The 19,747-nt window shown below is 45.5% G+C and overlaps 1 protein-coding gene across 1 annotated transcript in view; it reads right to left on the bottom strand.

The window, feature by feature from the left end:
- LOC139378421 (exocyst complex component 4-like) overlaps positions 1-19,747 on the bottom strand; it is a 247,383-nt gene that overhangs the window by 73,729 nt on the left and 153,907 nt on the right. Inside the window, exon 11 of the mRNA XM_071120583.1 lies at positions 8,536-8,758. Coding sequence (XP_070976684.1) covers positions 8,536-8,758 — 223 coding nt within the window. The remainder of the gene's footprint in view (positions 1-8,535; positions 8,759-19,747) is intronic.

The following is a 19,747-nucleotide window of genomic DNA, read 5'->3' as shown; positions in this document are numbered from 1 at the left end:
TAACGTCACAACAGGACAACAGGAGACATGGACATAACGTCTCAACAGGAGACATGGACATAACGTCTCAACAGGAGACATGGACATAACGTCTCAACAGGAGACATAATGTCACAACAGGAGACATGGACATAACGTCACAACAGGACAACAGGAGACATGGACATAACGTCACAACAGGAGACATGGACATAACGTCACAACAGGAGACATGGACATAACGTCACAACAGGAGACATGGACATAATGTCACAACAGGAGACATGGACATAACGTCACAACAGGACAACAGGAGACATGGACATAACGTCACAACAGGAGACATGGACATAACGTCTCAACAGGAGACATGGACATAACGTCACAACAGGAGACATGGACATAACGTCACAACAGGAGACATGGACATAACGTCACAACAGGACAACAGGAGACATGGACATAACGTCACGACATTATTTCAAGAGCAAAATTACTGGATATGATTCAGTGGTGGCTTCATCACCCTGGTATGTGTGAATGCATGCCTCTGTCTCCCTGTGTGTGTGTATGTGTATGTGTATGTACGTGTGTGTGTGTGTACGTGTGCGTACGTGTGTTTGTGCGTGTGTGTGCGTACGTGTGTTTGTGCGTGTGTGTGTGTACGTGTGCGTACGTGTGTGTACGTGTGCGTACGTGCGTGTGTGTACGTGTGTGTGTGTACGTGTGTGTGTGTGTGTGTGTACGTGTGTGTGTGTGTGTGTGTGTGTGTGTGTATAGGGACCCCCATCCAAGAGATTAATGGAGCCAATCTCCAGTTCTGGTCTGTAGAGTGACCACCCTCCTGGATAGAGGAGACTAATTAAATAAATCAATCAGGGGGAACAGGACCACTGAACAGATAGCATCACACTGCTACCACCACTAACCAGAGAGAGAGAGAAGGAGGAAGGAAGGTAGAGGGAGAGAAAGGGTAGGAGGGTTAAACGAAATGAAAAAAGATGACCAGTAAACAGGCAGGGAGAGGAGAACAAGAGGAAGGAGCAACAACAGAAGAGAGAGAGACAGAGTATACATGCCTCTTTCTTATTTATAACCCCTGCTGGGCCTTCTGACCAATCACCTGGGTCCATGTTATCACAAAGACACATGATTGGATCATACACGCTACATACTGGACTAAAATGACACTGGTGTTATCATAGGGCCTGTGTCCTGGCCGACTGATAACCATACAGTCTCATATTAATATCATCATTACTATCATACACACTCTCCCCTTACACACTGCTGGGGCCTAGTGATAGGGAGGATGTTTAACATATCATTACTATTATTATGGTATGGCTGCTATATGAAAACATGATGTCGGTTGGATGTGTTATCAGGTCTCTTTCCAGGACTGGGGTGTTACATTCACCTTGACCCCCCTCTAAAGTCACAAGCCCATGTCAGTATCATCAGGTCAGAGTTCATTGACTGCCCATATGAGAGAGATATTCAGAATTTGTGTGCTATATACTGACATACAGTGCATTAGGGAAGGTATTCAGACCCCTTGACTTTTTCAAGATTTTGTTACGTTACAGCCTTATTCTAAAATGTATTAAATGTTTTCCCCCCCTCATCAATCTACACACAATACCCCATAATGACATCACAATACCCCATAATGACATCACAATACCCCATAATGACAAACCAAACACTGTTTTATAGACATTTTTTAACAAACATTTATAAAACAGAAATATCACATTAACATAAGTATTCTAAGTACTTTTTACTCAGTACTTTGTTGAAGCACCTTTGGCAGAAATTACAGCCTTGAGTCTTCTTGGGTATGACGTTACAAGCTTGGCACACCTGTATTTGGGGAGTTTCTCCCATTCTTCTCTGCAGATCCTCTCAAGCTCTGTCAGGTTGGATGGGGAGTGTTGCTGCACAGCGATTTTCAGGTCTCTCCAGAGATGTTAGATTGGGTTCAAGTCCGGGCTCTGGCTGGGCCAGTCAAGGACATTCAGACACTTGTCCCGAAGCCACTCCTGCATTGTCTTGGCTGTGTGCTTATAATCGTTGTCCTGTTGGAAGGTAAACCTTCGCCACAGTTCGAGGTCCTGTACTTTTCTCTGTACTTTTCTCCGTTCATCGTTGCCTCGATCCCTGTCCCTGCCGCTGAAAAACATCCCCACAGCATGATGCTCCCACCTCCATACTTCACCGTAGGGATGGTGCCAAATTTCCTCCAGACATGACACTTGGCATTCATGCCACAGAGTTCAATCTTGGTTTCATCAGACCAGAAAATCTTGTTTCTCATGGTATTTAGGTGCCTTTTTGCAAACTCCAAGCGGACTGTCATGTGCCTTTTACTAAGGAGTGCCTTCCGTCTGGCCACTCTACCATAAAAGCCTGATTGATGGAGTACTGCAGAGATGGTTGTCCTTCTGTAAGGTTCTCCCATCTCCAGAGAGAAACTCTGGAAACCATCGTGTTTTTGTTCACCTCCCTGACCAAGGCCCTTCTCCCCGATTGCTCAGTTTGGTCGGGAGGTCAGCTTCAGGAAGAGTCTTGGTGGTTCCAAACCTATTCCACTTAAGAATGATGGAGGCCACTGTGTTCTTGGGGACCTTAAATAATTCTCCACCGACAATTACTTTGACCTCATGTCTTGGGTTTTGCTCTGACATGCACTGTCAACTGTGAGACCTTATATAGACAGGTGTGTGCCTTTCCAAATCATGTCCAATCAATTGAATTTACCACAGGTGGACTCCAATCAAGTTGAAGAAACATCTCAAGGATGATCAATGGAAACAGGATGCACCTGAGCTCAATTTCGAGTCTCATAGCAAAGGGTCTGTCTCTAGATAACGTATCGTTCCTGTATGGTATCAGAGCCTATGTCTTTAGATAACGTATCGTTCCTATATGGTATCAGAGCCTATGTCTCTAGATAACGTATCGTTCCAGAGCCTATGTCTCTAGATAACGTATCGTTCCTGTATGGTATCAGAGCCCATGTCTCTAGATAACGTATCGTTCCTGTATGGTATCAAAGCCCATGTCTCTAGATAACGTATCGTTCCTGTATGGTATCAGAGCCCATGTCTCTAGATAACGTATCGTTCCTGTATGGTATCAGATCCCATGTCTCTAGATAATGTATCGTTCCTGTATGGTATCAGAGCCCATGTCTTTAGATAACGTATCGTTCCTGTATGGTATCAGAGCCCATGTCTCTAGATAATGTATCGTTCCTGTATGGTATCAGAGCCCATGTCTCTAGATAACGTATCGTTCCTGTATGGTATCAGAGCCCATGTCTCTAGATAACGTATCGTTCCTGTATGGTATCAGAGCCCATGTCTTTAGATAACGTATCGTTCCTGTATGGTATCAGAGCCCATGTCTCTAGATAACGTATCGTTCCTGTATGGTATCAGAGCCCATGTCTCTAGATGACGTATTGTTCCTGTATGGTATCAGAGCCCATGTCTCTAGATAACGTATCGTTCCTGTATGGTATCAGAGCCCATGTCTCTAGATGACGTATCGTTCCTGTATGGTATCAGAGCCCATGTCTCTAGATAACGTATTGTTCCTGTATGGTATCAGAGCCCATGTCTCTAGATAACGTATCGTTCCTGTATGGTATCAGAGCACATGTCTCTAGAAAACGTATTGTTCATGTATGGTATCAGAGCCCATGTCTCTAGATAACGTATCGTTCCTGTATGGTATCAGAGCCCATGTCTCTAGATAACGTATCGTTCCTGTATGGTATCAGATCCTATGTCTCTAGATAACGTATCGTTCCTGTATGGTATCAGAGCCCATGTCTCTAGATAATGTATCGTTCCTGTATGGTATCAGAGCCCATGTCTATAACGTATCAAATGGTCTAGAAAGGTAAAGATGTAAATGCCTAGTAGTGACCTGTATTTACCACGGCGTCCCGTGATATCCCAGGGTGTGTTGTCCTATATGGTAACAGCTAACACTACAGTGTGGTGGTACAGTACATCTCCCCATGACAATGCTACCCAGCTGTATGTGAGTCTGGATGGAGCAACATCTCCCCCCCAAGCCCCAAAACACAGCAACCCACTCTGTGTGTCCACCAGGTATGTCCACTAATGCCTTCCCCCTAACCCCATGTACATACATGTGTGTTGTGGTGGAGTGGATGGCAGGTGCACCTATAAATGGGGTCCCCTGCCGTTTCCTGTGTGATGGCAGCCAAGGTAGAGAGTGTGTTTAATGTAGTGTATCAACATGTGTCTCTCTGTGCCTTCAGCCCATTGGTTCAAGTGCCAGTGGTGTGGCCCCACTCTTAGAACACCTGCTGTAGGAACACACTTGTGTGTCCCCCCCCCCCCCCCAAACAGCAGGCATGCACCATTTCCCATCTACATTAGGCCTGAGAAAGACCCAACACGTACAAGGAATGTGATGATCTAAACGGCAAGAACAGCTCCTTTAACCTACAGCAGCTTCCCTTTAAAACACTGATACAGAAGGATGTATTGTTCTATAGCTGTCCACCTCTGGGACATTTATCATCTCCTTCAGTCTCTTTCCTCCATAAAGCCACCTGCCATCTTGAGTGAGCAGGGAGCACTGAGGACTGGAGTAGCCCATTAAAAGTAGTGGCCCGCTGTCACACTGAGACCAACCAGCCAGGACACAGTGGGGATCGGTTGGACTTCTCTCGCACGCACACACACACACACACACACACAAGGGCCTGGGTCTTGTATGTGTGTATCTGGCAGTTGAGGAAGGAGCAGGCAGGCCTCTTTGATTGGCGTAATTAAAAAAGCCAAAACCCCAAACAAAAGGAGCGTTTTATGGAGCTCCCGCTAACTGGAGAGAGGCTCATTAGCCTAGCAGTGTAATTAGCAAGATGCCGCAGTCCTCGTTAAGGAGAAGTCATAATCGTAAACAAACGCCAGTGAACTCCGAGCCAGGAGCTGTAATGAACTGTCAGTATTCTCTCACTCTGAATGGAGAGTTAACAAAGACAGAGGGGCAGACACACACTGTCTTAAAACACACCTACATACACATTCTGGAGTGGATACACACACTGTCTTAATACACACCTACATACACATTCTGGAGTGTATACACACACTGTCTTAAAACACACCTACATACACATTCTGGAGTGGATACACACACACACACACACACACACACACACACACACACACACACACACACACAGAGACACACACACAGAAAGAGAGACACACAGAGAGAGAGAGAGACACACACATACACACAGAGAGAGAGACACACACACATATACACACAGAGAGAGAGACACACACATACACACACAGAGAGAGAGACACACACATACACACACAGAGAGAGAGACACACACACACAAGGCAGGTTTCCATTGACCCAGGTTCTTCCGTCAAATGCAATGTCACAAAATAAAATCATTGTGACAGGTGCAATGAAAATGGCAGATGACAACATTGTCATCTGTTCGACAGGGGGGGATTTTTTGGGGTCGAACTTTATTGCGACAAATGATGATGGAAACAGTGTTGTTGGAATAAATGATGATGGAAACAGTGTTGTTGGAATAAATGATGATGACATGAGAATTATTACAATATGGCAAATATTAGTCAATTATTGCATTCTATCCATGCTGGCTTTCACAAGCTGCCTGAGAGGTGGGAGAGCACACTGGCTGTTGTAAGTAAATGTATTCATGAGTAACACTTGTTTTATTAGACACTATCGTTGTTGTTGTTGTTGGTGTGACATCATTACATCCCGCTGAAATCACAACATCACCCTGACCTCGTTACATCCGGCTGACCTCGTTACATCCGGCTGACCTCGTTACATCCGGCTGACCTCGTTACATCCGGCTGACCTCGTTACATCCAGCTGACCTTGTTACATCCGGCTGACCTCGTTACATCCAGCTGACCTCGTTACATCCAGCTGACTTGTATTTTCTATGTAAACTTTCTAAATGTAAAAAAAAATAATAATAAAGCACTGGACATTCTCTCTCACACACACACACACACAAAGATGCACGTGCTCGTGCACACACACACGATAACATAAACACTATACACACACATACGCATGGATTTTGTACTGTAGATATGTGGTAGTGGTGGAGTAGGGGCCTTAGGGCACACAGTGTGTTGTGAAAGCTGTGAATGTATTGTTATGTTTTTAAAATTGTATAAACTGCTGGATCCCAGGAAGAGGAGCTGCTTAATGGGGATCCATAATAAATACAAATAGACACACACAGAAACATTTATGGTGACAGATTCCACATAATGTCTCTTACCCTTTAACTCACTCGGAGGGCCACATGTATTCTAGACGGCCCTTCGCCATCTCTGTATTCTAGACGGCCCTTCGCCATCTCTGTATTCTAGACGGTCCTTCGCCATCTCTGTATTCTAGACGGCCTTTCGCCATCTCTGTATTCTAGACGGCCCTTCGCCATCTCTGTATTCTAGACGGCCCTTCGCCATCTCTGTATTCTAGACGGCCCTTCGCCATCTCTGTATTCTAGACGGCCCTTCGCCATCTCTGTATTCTAGACGGTCCTTCGCCATCTCTGTATTCTAGACGGCCCTTCGCCATCTCTGTATTCTAGACGGCCCTTCACCATCTCTGTATTCTAGACGGCCCTTCGCCATCTCTGTATTCTAGACGGCCCTTCACCATCTCTGTATTCTAGACGGCCCTTCGCCATCTCTGTATTCTAGACGGCCCTTCGCCATCTCTGTATTCTAGACGACACTTCACCATCTCTGTATTCTAGACGGCCCTTCGCCATCTCTGTATTCTAGACGGCCCTTCACCATCTCTGTATTCTAGACGACACTTCGCCATCTCTGTATTCTAGACGACACTTCGCCATCTCTGTATTCTAGACGACACTTCGCCATCTCTGTATTCTAGACGGCACTTCACCATCTCTGTATTCTAGACGGCCCTTCGCCATTTCTGTATTCTAGACGGCACTTCGCCATCTCTGTATTCTAGACGGCCCTTCACCATCTCTGTATTCTAGACGGCCCTTCACCATCTCTGTATTCTAGACGACACTTCGCCATCTCTGTATTCTAGACGACACTTCGCCATCTCTGTATTCTAGACGACACTTCACCATCTCTGGACTAATTGACTAAAACAGGTACACGCACACATATACGCAGTCACACACACACACACACACACTAACAGTAGCATCCACACATTAACACAGCCACTATAGCTATAGCCTAAACATGCAGGTAGACACTGAAGAAGAAGAATCAACAGTGTAGGTATTTATGGTAACGGTCAATGTGTCGGCATACGGCCGTATGAGAAGACTCATTCTTTATACACTACTGTAGAGTATTCACAGAGACTAGCTTTGAGATGCATAACATCCACTGTTACATATCTGATCTGGGGAACACATTGCTGTGAGAAGTGATTGATCTCATGATTGATCTCATCTTTAATAGGGGAGGTGCTAGGTGAGCATGAGCAGTAAGTGGTATCCATGGAGATGATAGGCCCACTTCCTGTGCTGGAAGAAATGGGTACCGGGGTGTGTGTGTGTGTCTATATTCTATAACCACCAATTAACTGCTTCTACGGGGTCAGGGAGAATCAAATGCTGTTTCAGACAATTATGATTCTGTGAGATAGGTGGGTGGCTGCCAAGTATCACTGTGTGTGTGTGTGTGTGTGTGTGTGTGTGTGTGTGTGTGTGTGTGTGTGTGTGTGTGTGTGTAAGAGAAAATTTGAACGAGAACGAGAGAGAGCGAGAATGAGAGAGAGCGAGAATGAGAGAGAGAACGAGAGAGAGAGAGAGAATGAGAGAGAGAACGAGACAGAGAGAATGAGAGAGAGAACGAGAGAGAGCGAATGAGAGAGAGAACGAGAGAGAGAGAGAATGAGAGAGAGAACGAGAGAGAGAGAGAATGAGAGAGAGAATGAGAGAGAGAACGAGAGAGAGAACGAGAGAGAGAACGAGAGAGGTGGCTGTGGAAACCTCACAAAGTCCAAAGGAAACTATTACCTGGCCGTATACTAACTGATGAATTCACCAACTGTAAGTCTCTCTGTATAAGAACGTCTGCTAAATGACTCTAATGGAAATGTACACCATAACATAAATTAAGAAGAATGTTGATCTTGTGAATAGGTTGTGAACAGGTTGTGAATAGGTTGTGAACAGGTTGTGAACAGGAAACAAAGTATGAGCAGAAGTAAGTAAGCATACATGTCTGTATAAATATGTCCACACAGACAGTTGTATGATTTCCATGTTTACCATATTTTGTGAATATGCGTGTCCTGCGAGTGTGTGTGTGTCCGTCCTGCGAGTGTGTGTGTCTGTCCTGCGAGTGATGGGCTGGATGCGTGTGTGTGTGTCCGTCCTGCGAATGTGTGTGTGTCCGTCCTGCGAATGTGTGTCCGTCCGTCCTGCGAGTGTGTGTGTGTCCTGCGAGTGTGTGTGTGTGTGTCCTGCGAGTATGTGTTCCCGGCCCCCCTCACCTGCAGCAGGGGCCTCTGCACCGCCAGGACCTTCATAGTATCAGCACTAGCCAGGACTTTCAGTGGGTCTGCTGTCTTGCTGACGGCCCGGATCTCCTTGTTGATCTCTGTTCTGACCTGGTGCAGGAACAGGTCGTTGATGTAGTAGGTCAGGAAGGTCCGGAGCTGGCACTGCTTGGCCTGCCCCGGTGAACCCATGTTCTGCTCTGTCTCATTGATGAACCTTGGGGGGGGGACAATGTTGAGGGAACGTTAGAGAGAGTGGAGAGGAACGTTGCGGCAACATTAGCCTGGATAAACCTATGGGGAGAAACAGAGACTGGACAGGAATGTTAGTGCAATGTTAGAGAACCTTGAGTCATCGTTAGAGAAACTGTACAGGAAGGCTACAGCAATGTTAGCCTGGACAGGGAGATACCTCGTCAGTTGTACGACTGAATGCCTTCAACTGAAATGTGTCTTCCTCATTTAACCCCTCTAGGAACGTAAGAAGTAGTTCCACTAGCTGCAGTACACAGATGCTGAGACCCATGATAAGGAGGTGATAATGTATTCCCATTAAATAAACAGAGGGGAATTGCGTTACTGAAATTAGTGGTAGTATTGGGAACTCATTTGGAGAGAATAATTGGAGCGCAGACTGTATTCATACTTTTAGAAAAGTTAAGAGTTAAAGGGCGATAACGTGCCAGGATGTTTCCAGGACAACTTGGACAAACTGCTCAGGATAAGTCCTTGAAAACACTGGCGTCCTCCGATCTACATGGGTGAGTGTTTAACTAGCTGTCGAGTTGGTCAGATAGGTTCACACAGCAATGTAAGGGCTGGGGAGCACCATACACACCTCATCTGTCAAGGAATCACTGTTAATCACTAGGCCTGTCTCACACACACACACACACACACCTCCACGCAAGAGCGAGTGTGTCCTCAACAGCTTAACACACACAAATACACAAATAAATCAAATCCTTCACGTCAGGGTGAAGGGGGACAGATCTATTCAGAGTTGGAACTATGGAGCAATGGAAGGAAGGAGAAAGTGAGGTAGGGAAGAAAGCGGGAGGGGAAAAAGAAATAACGAACGAACGAACGAAATAACGAAAGAAAGGAAGGAAGGAAGGAAGGAAGGAGAAAGTGAGGTAGGGAAGAAAGCAGGAAAGATGGAGAGGCTAAACAGAAGAAGGGAAGGAATGAAGAAAGAAAGGAAATGAATGAATGAACAAGAAGGAAGGGAGATGGAAGGAAGGATGGAAGGACGGAGCCAGGGTAGACTCCTATGATGTCTGGACTCTAGGTGTCTATAGTGGGGGACAGCAGGGCTAGAGAGGGCTCTGTAGACGGCTCTAGGTGTCTATAGTGGGGGACAGCAGGGCTAGAGAGGGCTCTGTAGAAGGCTCTAGGTGTCTAGAGTGGGGGACAGCAGGGCTAGAGAGGGCTCTGTGGAAGGCTCTAGGTGTCTAGAGTGGGGGACAACAGGGCTAGAGAGGGCTCTGTAGAAGGCTCTAGGTGTCTAGAGTGGGGGACAGCAGGGCTAGAGAAGGCTCTGCAGAAGGCTCTAGGTGTCTAGAGTGGGGGACAGCAGGGCTAGAGAAGGCTCTGCAGAAGGCTCTAGGTGTCTAGAGTGGGGGACAGCAGGGCTAGAGAAGGCTCTGTAGAAGGCTCTAGATGTCTAGAGTGGGGGACAGCAGGGCTAGAGAAGGCCCTGTAGAAGGCTCTAGGTGTCTAGAGTGGGGGACAGCAGGGCTAGAGAAGGCTCTGTAGAAGGCTCTAGGTGTCTATAGTGGGGGACAGCAAGGGGGGGGGGGGGGGGGGTGGTGAGAGAGAGAGAGTGAGAGAGTTGAACTGTGAGAGAGGTGAACTGTAAGAGAAAAGGAGAGGTCTCCTAAAAATTCTATAGTAGACTAATTTAAGTTGAGCCTACAATGACTACCAGGCATCCAGCCCATCTTAAAATACACAGAACATCACTAAATACCCCTCAATAACTCTAAATATAATTAGTGCTGACAACGTTTAATAAATGTGCATTTTTTGTTGTTGTTATTGATCGAGAACCCAAGTTGCAGCGTCAACGTTCCATGAAGACCAAGAAGATACATCATGTCCTGTTACGATTGTCATTGTCTCAATATGCACAGCAACTTGATGGATCTGGATTGGTGTGTGTGAGCACAGATGGATTTTAGTTGGTGAGAGCGATAACGTTTGAATAATGTTGGGGAGAGGACGGATGGATGCAGTCGAAGCCGCTCTCTGTCCAAATAACCATCTGGAGCTGAGCCTCAGGACTTGGCCTTGTGTCACCATGCAGTCAACTGAGGTAACTCAACTGCTTGTCCAGACGCTTAGCTAACGTGCAGGTGCTAACCCAGACATTGACCTAACAACCAGGTAACATATTTATCAAATTGGCTGATAACATTCAAAGGAATGTTGATGATGGAATTAAGTCCATTCAATTAATACTACAGTCTGGTGCCAACTTTGTGGCATTCTACCTACTTTACACACATACACGTATGCCCACGCACACACTCTGTAGCCAAGCAGGCTGTTGCCAGGCAACAAACATATTTACATAAGTCTAATGACCCATTGTATCTTCAAAAGTTGTAAGCCACCTCCACAGTAGGGCTGCATGATATTCCACATGCCTGGATCACAATGTTGTTTTCATGTAGTCTTTTTGGTTTCGCCTCCTTCGCTCCCTTCTGTGCTGTGTGCACCTTCCCATTCTCTCACACACACACACACACACACACACACACACAAAGCCCCTCCCCCTGCCACTCACAACAACAAAGATGAGATTCCTTCTTCCTCTCTGAGAAGCGGTTTCAACTTGATTTTATGCATCTGAGGTCACCGAAACACGATTTTTTTGCATCTGAGGTCACCGAAACACGATTTTTTGCATCTGAGGTCACCGAAACACAGAGACTTTATTTTATTGTCAGAGAAGAGAAGTTCCCTTCTCTACCAATACCCTTTTTATGTCTCAACTTCTCAAACTGCACACAGAGCAGACACTACTAAAACCGGAGTAGCAACGAACATTGGTTCTGGAAAATGAAAACTCAGTTTGTCGTGCGCGGGATTGCTGTACCACGTACCGCTAGCAGTGTTTTAACCAAAGACTTTTATACTAGCTGTCATGTCTGTGTTTTATAAATGTGCAATAAAACACCAATATATAAGGAATTGTCAACTCACTGTCATTCTGAGAAATACTGAACACACTTGATTTCAACATCTGAACAGAGTGGACAGAATAGCACGCTGTTCAGACAGATGGAGACAGACAGAAGGGTGTGTTCATAACAATTCAACTGTCAACCTTGTTAGCTAGAAAATAGAGCCAAGTTGGCTAAACTTGAAATGTAAAGATTAGCTGGCTACTCAATAGCACATGGGCTGGAGAGATTGTTGATGAGACCTGTGCTAATTTTCTATAGCCTAATGCCTGCTACAATAAGTTAGTCATGATTAGTGAATGTGGATTGTGTATGGTTCTGGTTAAATTTGTAACAAAAGGTACATTTTCATAGACCGACTTGAAAGCCAAATCAGTGACAATAGCAAAAAAAAACAGATTAAACTATTTTGATAAAATAATAAAATAATGAATGGGTATTATGGTTGTGGAAGGATTATATTTAGCCTGGGTATCATTGCACAAACCCCAAATCCATTCGATTATTGCTGAGTGTTTGAAAACCTTTAATTGTACAACAAAGTTTATTTAGATTTGTTTTAAAAAAAAATGTAATCACAATATATGTTGTGAATTGCCCATAAATTATAAAAAACTATAGCAGCAGTAGAGTAAAATAGCTACAGTAACTGTCAGAAGGTGGAAGCCACCTCCACAGTAGCAGTAGGGTACAGGAGCTACAGTAACTGTCAGAAGGTGGAAGCCACCTCCACAGTAGCAGTAGGGTACAGGAGCTACAGTAACTGTCAGAAGGTGGAAGCCACCTCCACAGTAGCAGTAGGGTACAGGAGCTACAGTAACTGTCAGAAGGTGGAAGCCACCTCCACAGTAGCAGTAGGGTACAGGAGCTACAGTAACTGTCAGAAGGTGGAAGCCACCTCCACAGTAGCAGTAGGGTACAGGAGCTACAGTAACTGTCAGAAGGTGGAAGCCACCTCCACAGTAGCAGTAGGGTACAGGAGCTACAGTAACTGTCAGAAGGTGGAAGCCACCTCCACAGTAGCAGTAGGGTACAGGAGCTACAGTAACTGTCAGAAGGTGGAAGCCACCTCCACAGTAGCAGTAGGGTACAGGAGCTACAGTAACTGTCAGAAGATGGAAGCCACCTCCACAGTAGCAGTAGGGTACAGGAGCTACAGTAACTGTCAGAAGGTGGAAGCCACCTCCACAGTAGCAGTAGGGTACAGGAGCTACAGTAACTGTCAGAAGGTGGAAGCCACCTCCACAGTAGCAGTAGGGTACAGGAGCTACAGTAACTGTCAGAAGGTGGAAGCCACCTCCACAGTAGCAGTAGGGTACAGGAGCTACAGTAACTGTCAGAAGGTGGAAGCCACCTCCACAGTAGCAGTAGGGTACAGGAGCTACAGTAACTGTCAGAAGGTGGAAGCCACCTCCACAGTAGCAGTAGGGTACAGGAGCTACAGTAACTGTCAGAAGGTGGAAGCCACCTCCACAGTAGCAGTAGGGTACAGGAGCTACAGTAACTGTCAGAAGGTGGAAGCCACCTCCACAGTAGCAGTAGGGTACAGGAGCTACAGTAACTGTCAGAAGGTGGAAGCCACCTCCACAGTAGCAGTAGGGTACAGGAGCTACAGTAACTGTCAGAAGGTGGAAGCCACCTCCACAGTAGCAGTAGGGTACAGGAGCTACAGTAACTGTCAGAAGGTGGAAGCCACCTCCACAGTAGCAGTAGGGTACAGGAGCTACAGTAACTGTCAGAAGGTGGAAGCCACCTCCACAGTAGCAGTAGGGTACAGGAGCTACAGTAACTGTCAGAAGGTGGAAGCCACCTCCACAGTAGCAGTAGGGTACAGGAGCTACAGTAACTGTCAGAAGGTGGAAGCCACCTCCACAGTAGCAGTAGGGTACAGGAGCTACAGTAACTGTCAGAAGGTGGAAGCCACCTCCACAGTAGCAGTAGGGTACAGGAGCTACAGTAACTGTCAGAAGGTGGAAGCCACCTCCACAGTAGCAGTAGGGTACAGGAGATAGAGTAAGTTTCAGTTAATAATTTGACAACACATAATGGTGTACCTCAGTTCTTCTGACAATGCCAAGTTGCCCACATCATCATAATAATACTACTGTAAGCCAGTGTCTTGGCTACTTCTGGAGCTGTGACTGGCCCAGGTCATTTAAATCTCTATTCTGTCTACAACTAAATCACGACTAAAATGAACTCCTTTAAACCTAGAAACTTTCCTATTCAACGGATAAGAATTCAATAATGAGGTCTGTTTGAGATAATATGTTTACTATGGTGGAATCCAAAATGACATTTGTTGAAAAAGGTTGTTTGGGTAATGACAGTGAGTAGGTCCTAAATGCCACCCTATTCCTTATAGACCCTGGTCAACAGCAGTGCACAATGAAGGGAATCGGGTGTCATTTGGGACACAAAGAGAGAGAGCAGAACACCCAGGGAAGATGATGTCACAGGGCAAAGCATGAGTCTCATCACCACGGAAACACCTCGGCAACACTGTGGTGATGGTGGTGGGACGCCGCTGCTCCGGTCTGGGAAATACAAATTAATAACCGTGCAAATCTGATTAGCAGTCTTCATCCTCCACACACACACATTCAGACTCATCCCCCTAACACACACACACACACACACTGTCCGGAGGTCGTCTCGGCCCTGTCCAGACTCCACAGACATCCCCCCTTCACACACACCGAGGCAGCCAGCAGGCATTGCTCACTCTTAATAAGGAGATTAGGTCCCATAATTCGAGAGCTGTTCCATGGTTTTGCTAGTCCAGCAGCAGAAATATAATGACTAGTGGGATGGACAGTCAGTCAGTGGTTTAATGGCTCATCAACAGGAAGTCTTCATTAGTCCATGTGCTAATGAGACTGACACCCAAGCCACGAACACACACACACACACACACACGCACACACACACACACACACACACACACACACACACACACACACACACACACAGATCTGGCTCCATCACTGATCAGTCCACACACCCACTAGTGAAGAGACAGACTCAGAGAGCAGCAGCTCTTCTAGATCCAACGGCTCTTCTAGTCGCACTAAAACCCCAGTTTATTAGTAGAGACTGCCGTTGATTGTGCTAGACAGCATCTAATTGACTATCTTTAGGAAACAGATGTCGGAGCCCGAGGCTTAGTGCTGGATAATCGTCTGCGCAGTACCCTCCCTGTGTATGTTGATATAAAAATAACATTCAGAACTCACTTACACCAATAATGTGCCCTCTAAATCTAATATAACTCCCATCTTGTTAATCTACTGTATTGAAAATATAACGATAATGCTTGTTTTCAGAGGTAGAAGGACGATGATCTGAGGTGTGTTTTATGTGTCCTCCCAAATGATTAAGGTTAGGACTTGGAGAGGCTCAGCTGATCCTCGATCTGTGCCTAAGGGAAACTTCTATTTGGAGTGGGATGCTGGAGAGAGAGCGTGCCAAAAAAGATTATAAACTATTTAAAATCTCCCAGAATTCCCCCTGGGCCCCGGCCTATCAGCCGTGGCCAATTCCCATTACTCTGGCCACCAAGGAGGCCATACCTTGCTGAGACCGGACACACACTGTTGGAGATGAGTGTGTGTGCCTAAGTCTGTGCACAAGTGTGTGTGTGGTGTGTGTGTCAATACTTCCAATCACCCAATAAAACACATAACTCCAGTCTTGACAGTGCTTAGCCAACTGATGACATTATGTGACATCAGCACAGTCAGCACTGCAGTACACATTCACCTCAATGACCCTGGACAAGGAATCTAGTCCTCCAGTCAACTCTCTCTCCAGTAACAGAACTCAGGGACGAGTAGGGTTGAAAAATGATGGTGACTTCCACAAAATGCTATGGTTTTCCAGAAGTCCTGGTTGGAGGACACCGGATTTCCTGCTTATTCCCCCCATGATTCTGGAGATCTTCCAACCAGGATTCCTGAAAAACCTGGTAATTTTGGAGAAGTCACTGGAATTTTGCAACCCCATGGACGAGGTTGCTGTACAATATGCCCAAGGCACCAGTAGAGCCTCATATCGCCACTAGATGGCAATATGACAGCTTCCTCCACCAATCCCTCACAACACCAGTGTCTGACTGGAATCTCCTGATAGAAATGGCATTGAGAGAGCATTAAGATTCTATTCGGTAGGTTACCGTATAAAGCCTGCTCGCTGTGTGTTGTGTTTATCGTTTTCTCCCGCTCAGACAAAGAGAGGCAGAGTGAAATGCATATGGTCGTCCCACACACACACCCACCTCTCTCCCAGACTCCCCGCTGTCTGCGGCCCTCTCTCACCCCGACACAATTATTACACCAGTTAACGGCAATCACGTGTGTGTATGTGTGTGTGTGTGTGATGCCATATTGGCAGGTTAACAGGGAGGAGGAGGAACGTGAGGAAGGAAGAGCTACAGTAGCCAACTAACCCTGTCTCTATGGGAGTTCTACTGTCCTCATTCTAACCCTGTCTTTCTCCTAAGAGGGCTATGGGAGTTCTATATACTAGTTCTAACCCTGTCTTTCTCCTAAGAGGGCTATGGGAGTTCTACTGTCCTCATTCTAAACCTGTCTTTCACCTAAGAGGGCTATGGGAGTTCTACTGTCCTCATTCTAACCCTGTCTTTTTCCTAAGAGGGCTATGGGAGTTATATATACTCATTCTAACCCTGTCTTTCTCCTAAGAGGGCTATGGGAGTTCTACTGTCCTCATTCTAACCCTGTCTTTCACCTAAGAGGGCTATGGGAGTTCTACTGTCCTCATTCTAACCCTGTCTTTCTCCTAAGAGGGCTATGGGAGTTCTACTGTCCTCATTCTAACCCTGTCTTTCACCTAAGAGGGCTATGGGAGTTCTACTTTCCTCATTCTAACCCTGTCTTTCTCCTAAGAGGGCTACGGGAGTTCTACTGTCCTCATTCTAACCCTGTCTTTCACCTAAGAGGGCTATGGGAGTTCTACTGTCCTCATTCTAACCCTGTCTTTCACCTAAGAGGGCTATGGGAGTTATATATACTCATTCTAACCCTGTCTTTCTCCTAAGAGGGCTATGGGAGTTCTACTGTCCTCATTCTAACCCTGTCTTTCACCTAAGAGGGCTATGGGAGTTATATATACTCATTCTAACCCTGTCTTTCTCCTAAGAGGGCTATGGGAGTTCTACTGTCCTCATTCTAACCCTGTCTTTCTCCTAAGAGGGCTACGGGAGTTCTACTGTCCTCATTCTAACCCTGTCTTTCACCTAAGAGGGCTATGGGAGTTCTACTGTCCTCATTCTAACCCTGTCTTTCACCTAAGAGGGCTATGGGAGTTCTACTGTCCTCATTCTAACCCTGTCTTTCTCCTAAGAGGGCTACGGGAGTTCTACTGTCCTCATTCTAACCCTGTCTTTCACCTAAGAGGGCTATGGGATTTCTACTGTCCTCATTCTAACCCTGTCTTTTTCCTAAGAGGGCTATGGGAGTTATACAGTGCCTTGCGAAAGTATTCGGCCCCCTTGAACTTTGCGACCTTTTGCCACATTTCAGGCTTCAAACATAAAGATATAAAACTGTATTTTTTTGTGAAGAATCAACAACAAGTGGGACACAATCATGAAGTGGAACGACATTTATTGGATATTTCAAACTTTTTTAACAAATCAAAAACTGAAAAATTGGGCGTGCAAAATTATTCAGCCCCCTTAAGTTAATACTTTGTAGCGCCACCTTTTGCTGCGATTACAGCTGTAAGTCGCTTGGGGTATGTCTCTATCAGTTTTGCACATCGAGAGACTGACATTTTTTCCCATTCCTCCTTGCAAAACAGCTCGAGCTCAGTGAGGTTGGATGGAGAGCATTTGTGAACAGCAGTTTTCAGTTCTTTCCACAGATTCTCGATTGGATTCAGGTCTGGACTTTGACTTGGCCATTCTAACACCTGGATATGTTTATTTTTGAACCATTCCATTGTAGATTTTGCTTTATGTTTTGGATCATTGTCTTGTTGGAAGACAAATCTCTGTCCCAGTCTCAGGTCTTTTGCAGACTCCATCAGGTTTTCTTCCAGAATGGTCCCGTATTTGGCTCCATCCATCTTCCCATCAATTTTAACCATCTTCCCTGTCCCTGCTTAAGAAAAGCAGGCCCAAACCATGATGCTGCCACCACCATGTTTGACTGTGGGGATGGTGTGTTCAGAGTGATGAGCTGTGTTGCTTTTACGCCAAACATAACGTTTTGCATTGTTGCCAAAAAGTTCAATTTTGGTTTCATCTGACCAGAGCACCTTCTTCCACATGTTTGGTGTGTCTCCCAGGTGGCTTGTGGCAAACTTTAAACGAACACTTTTTATGGATATCTTTAAGAAATGGCTTTCTTCTTGCCACTCTTCCATAAAGGCCAGATTTGTGCAATATACGACTGATTGTTGTCCTATGGACAGAGTCTCCCACCTCAGCTGTAGATCTCTGCAGTTCATCCAGAGTGATCATGGGCCTCTTGGCTGCATCTCTGATCAGTCTTCTCCTTGTATAAGCTGAAAGTTTAGAGGGACGGCCAGGTCTTGGTAGATTTGCAGTGGTCTGATACTCCTTCCATTTCAATATTATCGCTTGCACAGTGTTCCTTGGGATGTTTAAAGCTTGGGAAATCTTTTTGTATCCAAATCCGGATTTAAACTTCTTCACAACAGTATCTCGGACCTGCCTGGTGTGTTCCTTGTTCTTCATGATGCTCTCTGCGCTTTTAACGGACCTCTGAGACTATCACAGTGCAGGTGCATTTGTACGGAGACTTGATTACACACAGGTGGATTGTATTTATCATCATTAGTCATTTAGGTCAACATTGGATCATTCAGAGATCCTCACTGAACTTCTGGAGAGAGTTTGCTGCACTGAAAGTAAAGGGGCTGAATAATTTTGAACGCCCAATTTTTCAGTTTTTGATTTGTTAAAAAAGTTTGAAATATCCAATAAATGTCGTTCCACTTCATGATTATGTCCCACTTGTTGTTGATTCTTCACAAAAAAATACAGTTTTATATCTTTATGTTTGAAGCCTGAAATGTGGCAAAAGGTCGCAAAGTTCAAGGGGGCCGAATACTTTCGCAAGGCACTGTATATACTCATTCTAACCCTGTCTTTCTCCTAAGAGGGCTATGGGAGTTCTACTGTCCTCATTCTAACCCTGTCTTTCTCCTAAGAGGGCTATGGGAGTTATATATACTCATTCTAACCCTATCTTTCTCCTAAGAGGGCTATGGGAGTTATATATACTCATTCTAACCCTGTCTTTCTCCTAAGAGGGCTATGGGAGTTCTACTGTCCTCATTCTAACCCTGTCTTTCACCTAAGAGGGCTATGGGAGTTATATATACTCATTCTAACCCTGTCTTTCTCCTAAGAGGGCTATGGGAGTTCTACTGTCCTCATTCTAACCATGTCTTTCACCTAAGAGGGCTATGGGAGTTCTACTGTCCTCATTCTAAAACTGTATTTCTCCTAAGAGGGCTATGGGAGTTCTACTGTCCTCATTCTAACCCTGTCTTTCTCCTAAGAGGGCTATGGGAGTTATATATACTCATTCTAACCCTATCTTTCTCCTAAGAGGGCTATGGGAGTTATATATACTCATTCTAACCCTGTCTTTCTCCTAAGAGGGCTATGGGAGTTCTACTGTCCTCATTCTAACCCTGTCTTTCACCTAAGAGGGCTATGGGAGTTATATATACTCATTCTAACCCTGTCTTTCTCCTAAGAGGGCTATGGGAGTTATACTGTCCTCATTCTAACCCTGTCTTCCTCCTAAGAGGGCTATGGGAGTTATATATACTCATTCTAACCCTGTCTTTCTCCTAAGAGGGCTATGGGAGTTATACTGTCCTCATTCTAACCCTGTCTTTCACCTAAGAGGGCTATGGGAGTTATACTGTCCTCATTCTAACCCTGTATTTCACCTAAGAGGGCTATGGGAGTTCTACTGTCCTCATTCTAACCCTGTCTTTCTCCTAAGATGGCT

This window comes from Oncorhynchus clarkii, chromosome 21, assembly GCF_045791955.1.
Source record: "Oncorhynchus clarkii lewisi isolate Uvic-CL-2024 chromosome 21, UVic_Ocla_1.0, whole genome shotgun sequence".
NCBI lineage: Eukaryota > Metazoa > Chordata > Actinopteri > Salmoniformes > Salmonidae > Oncorhynchus > Oncorhynchus clarkii.
This window is presented reverse-complemented; position numbering and strand designations above follow the sequence as displayed.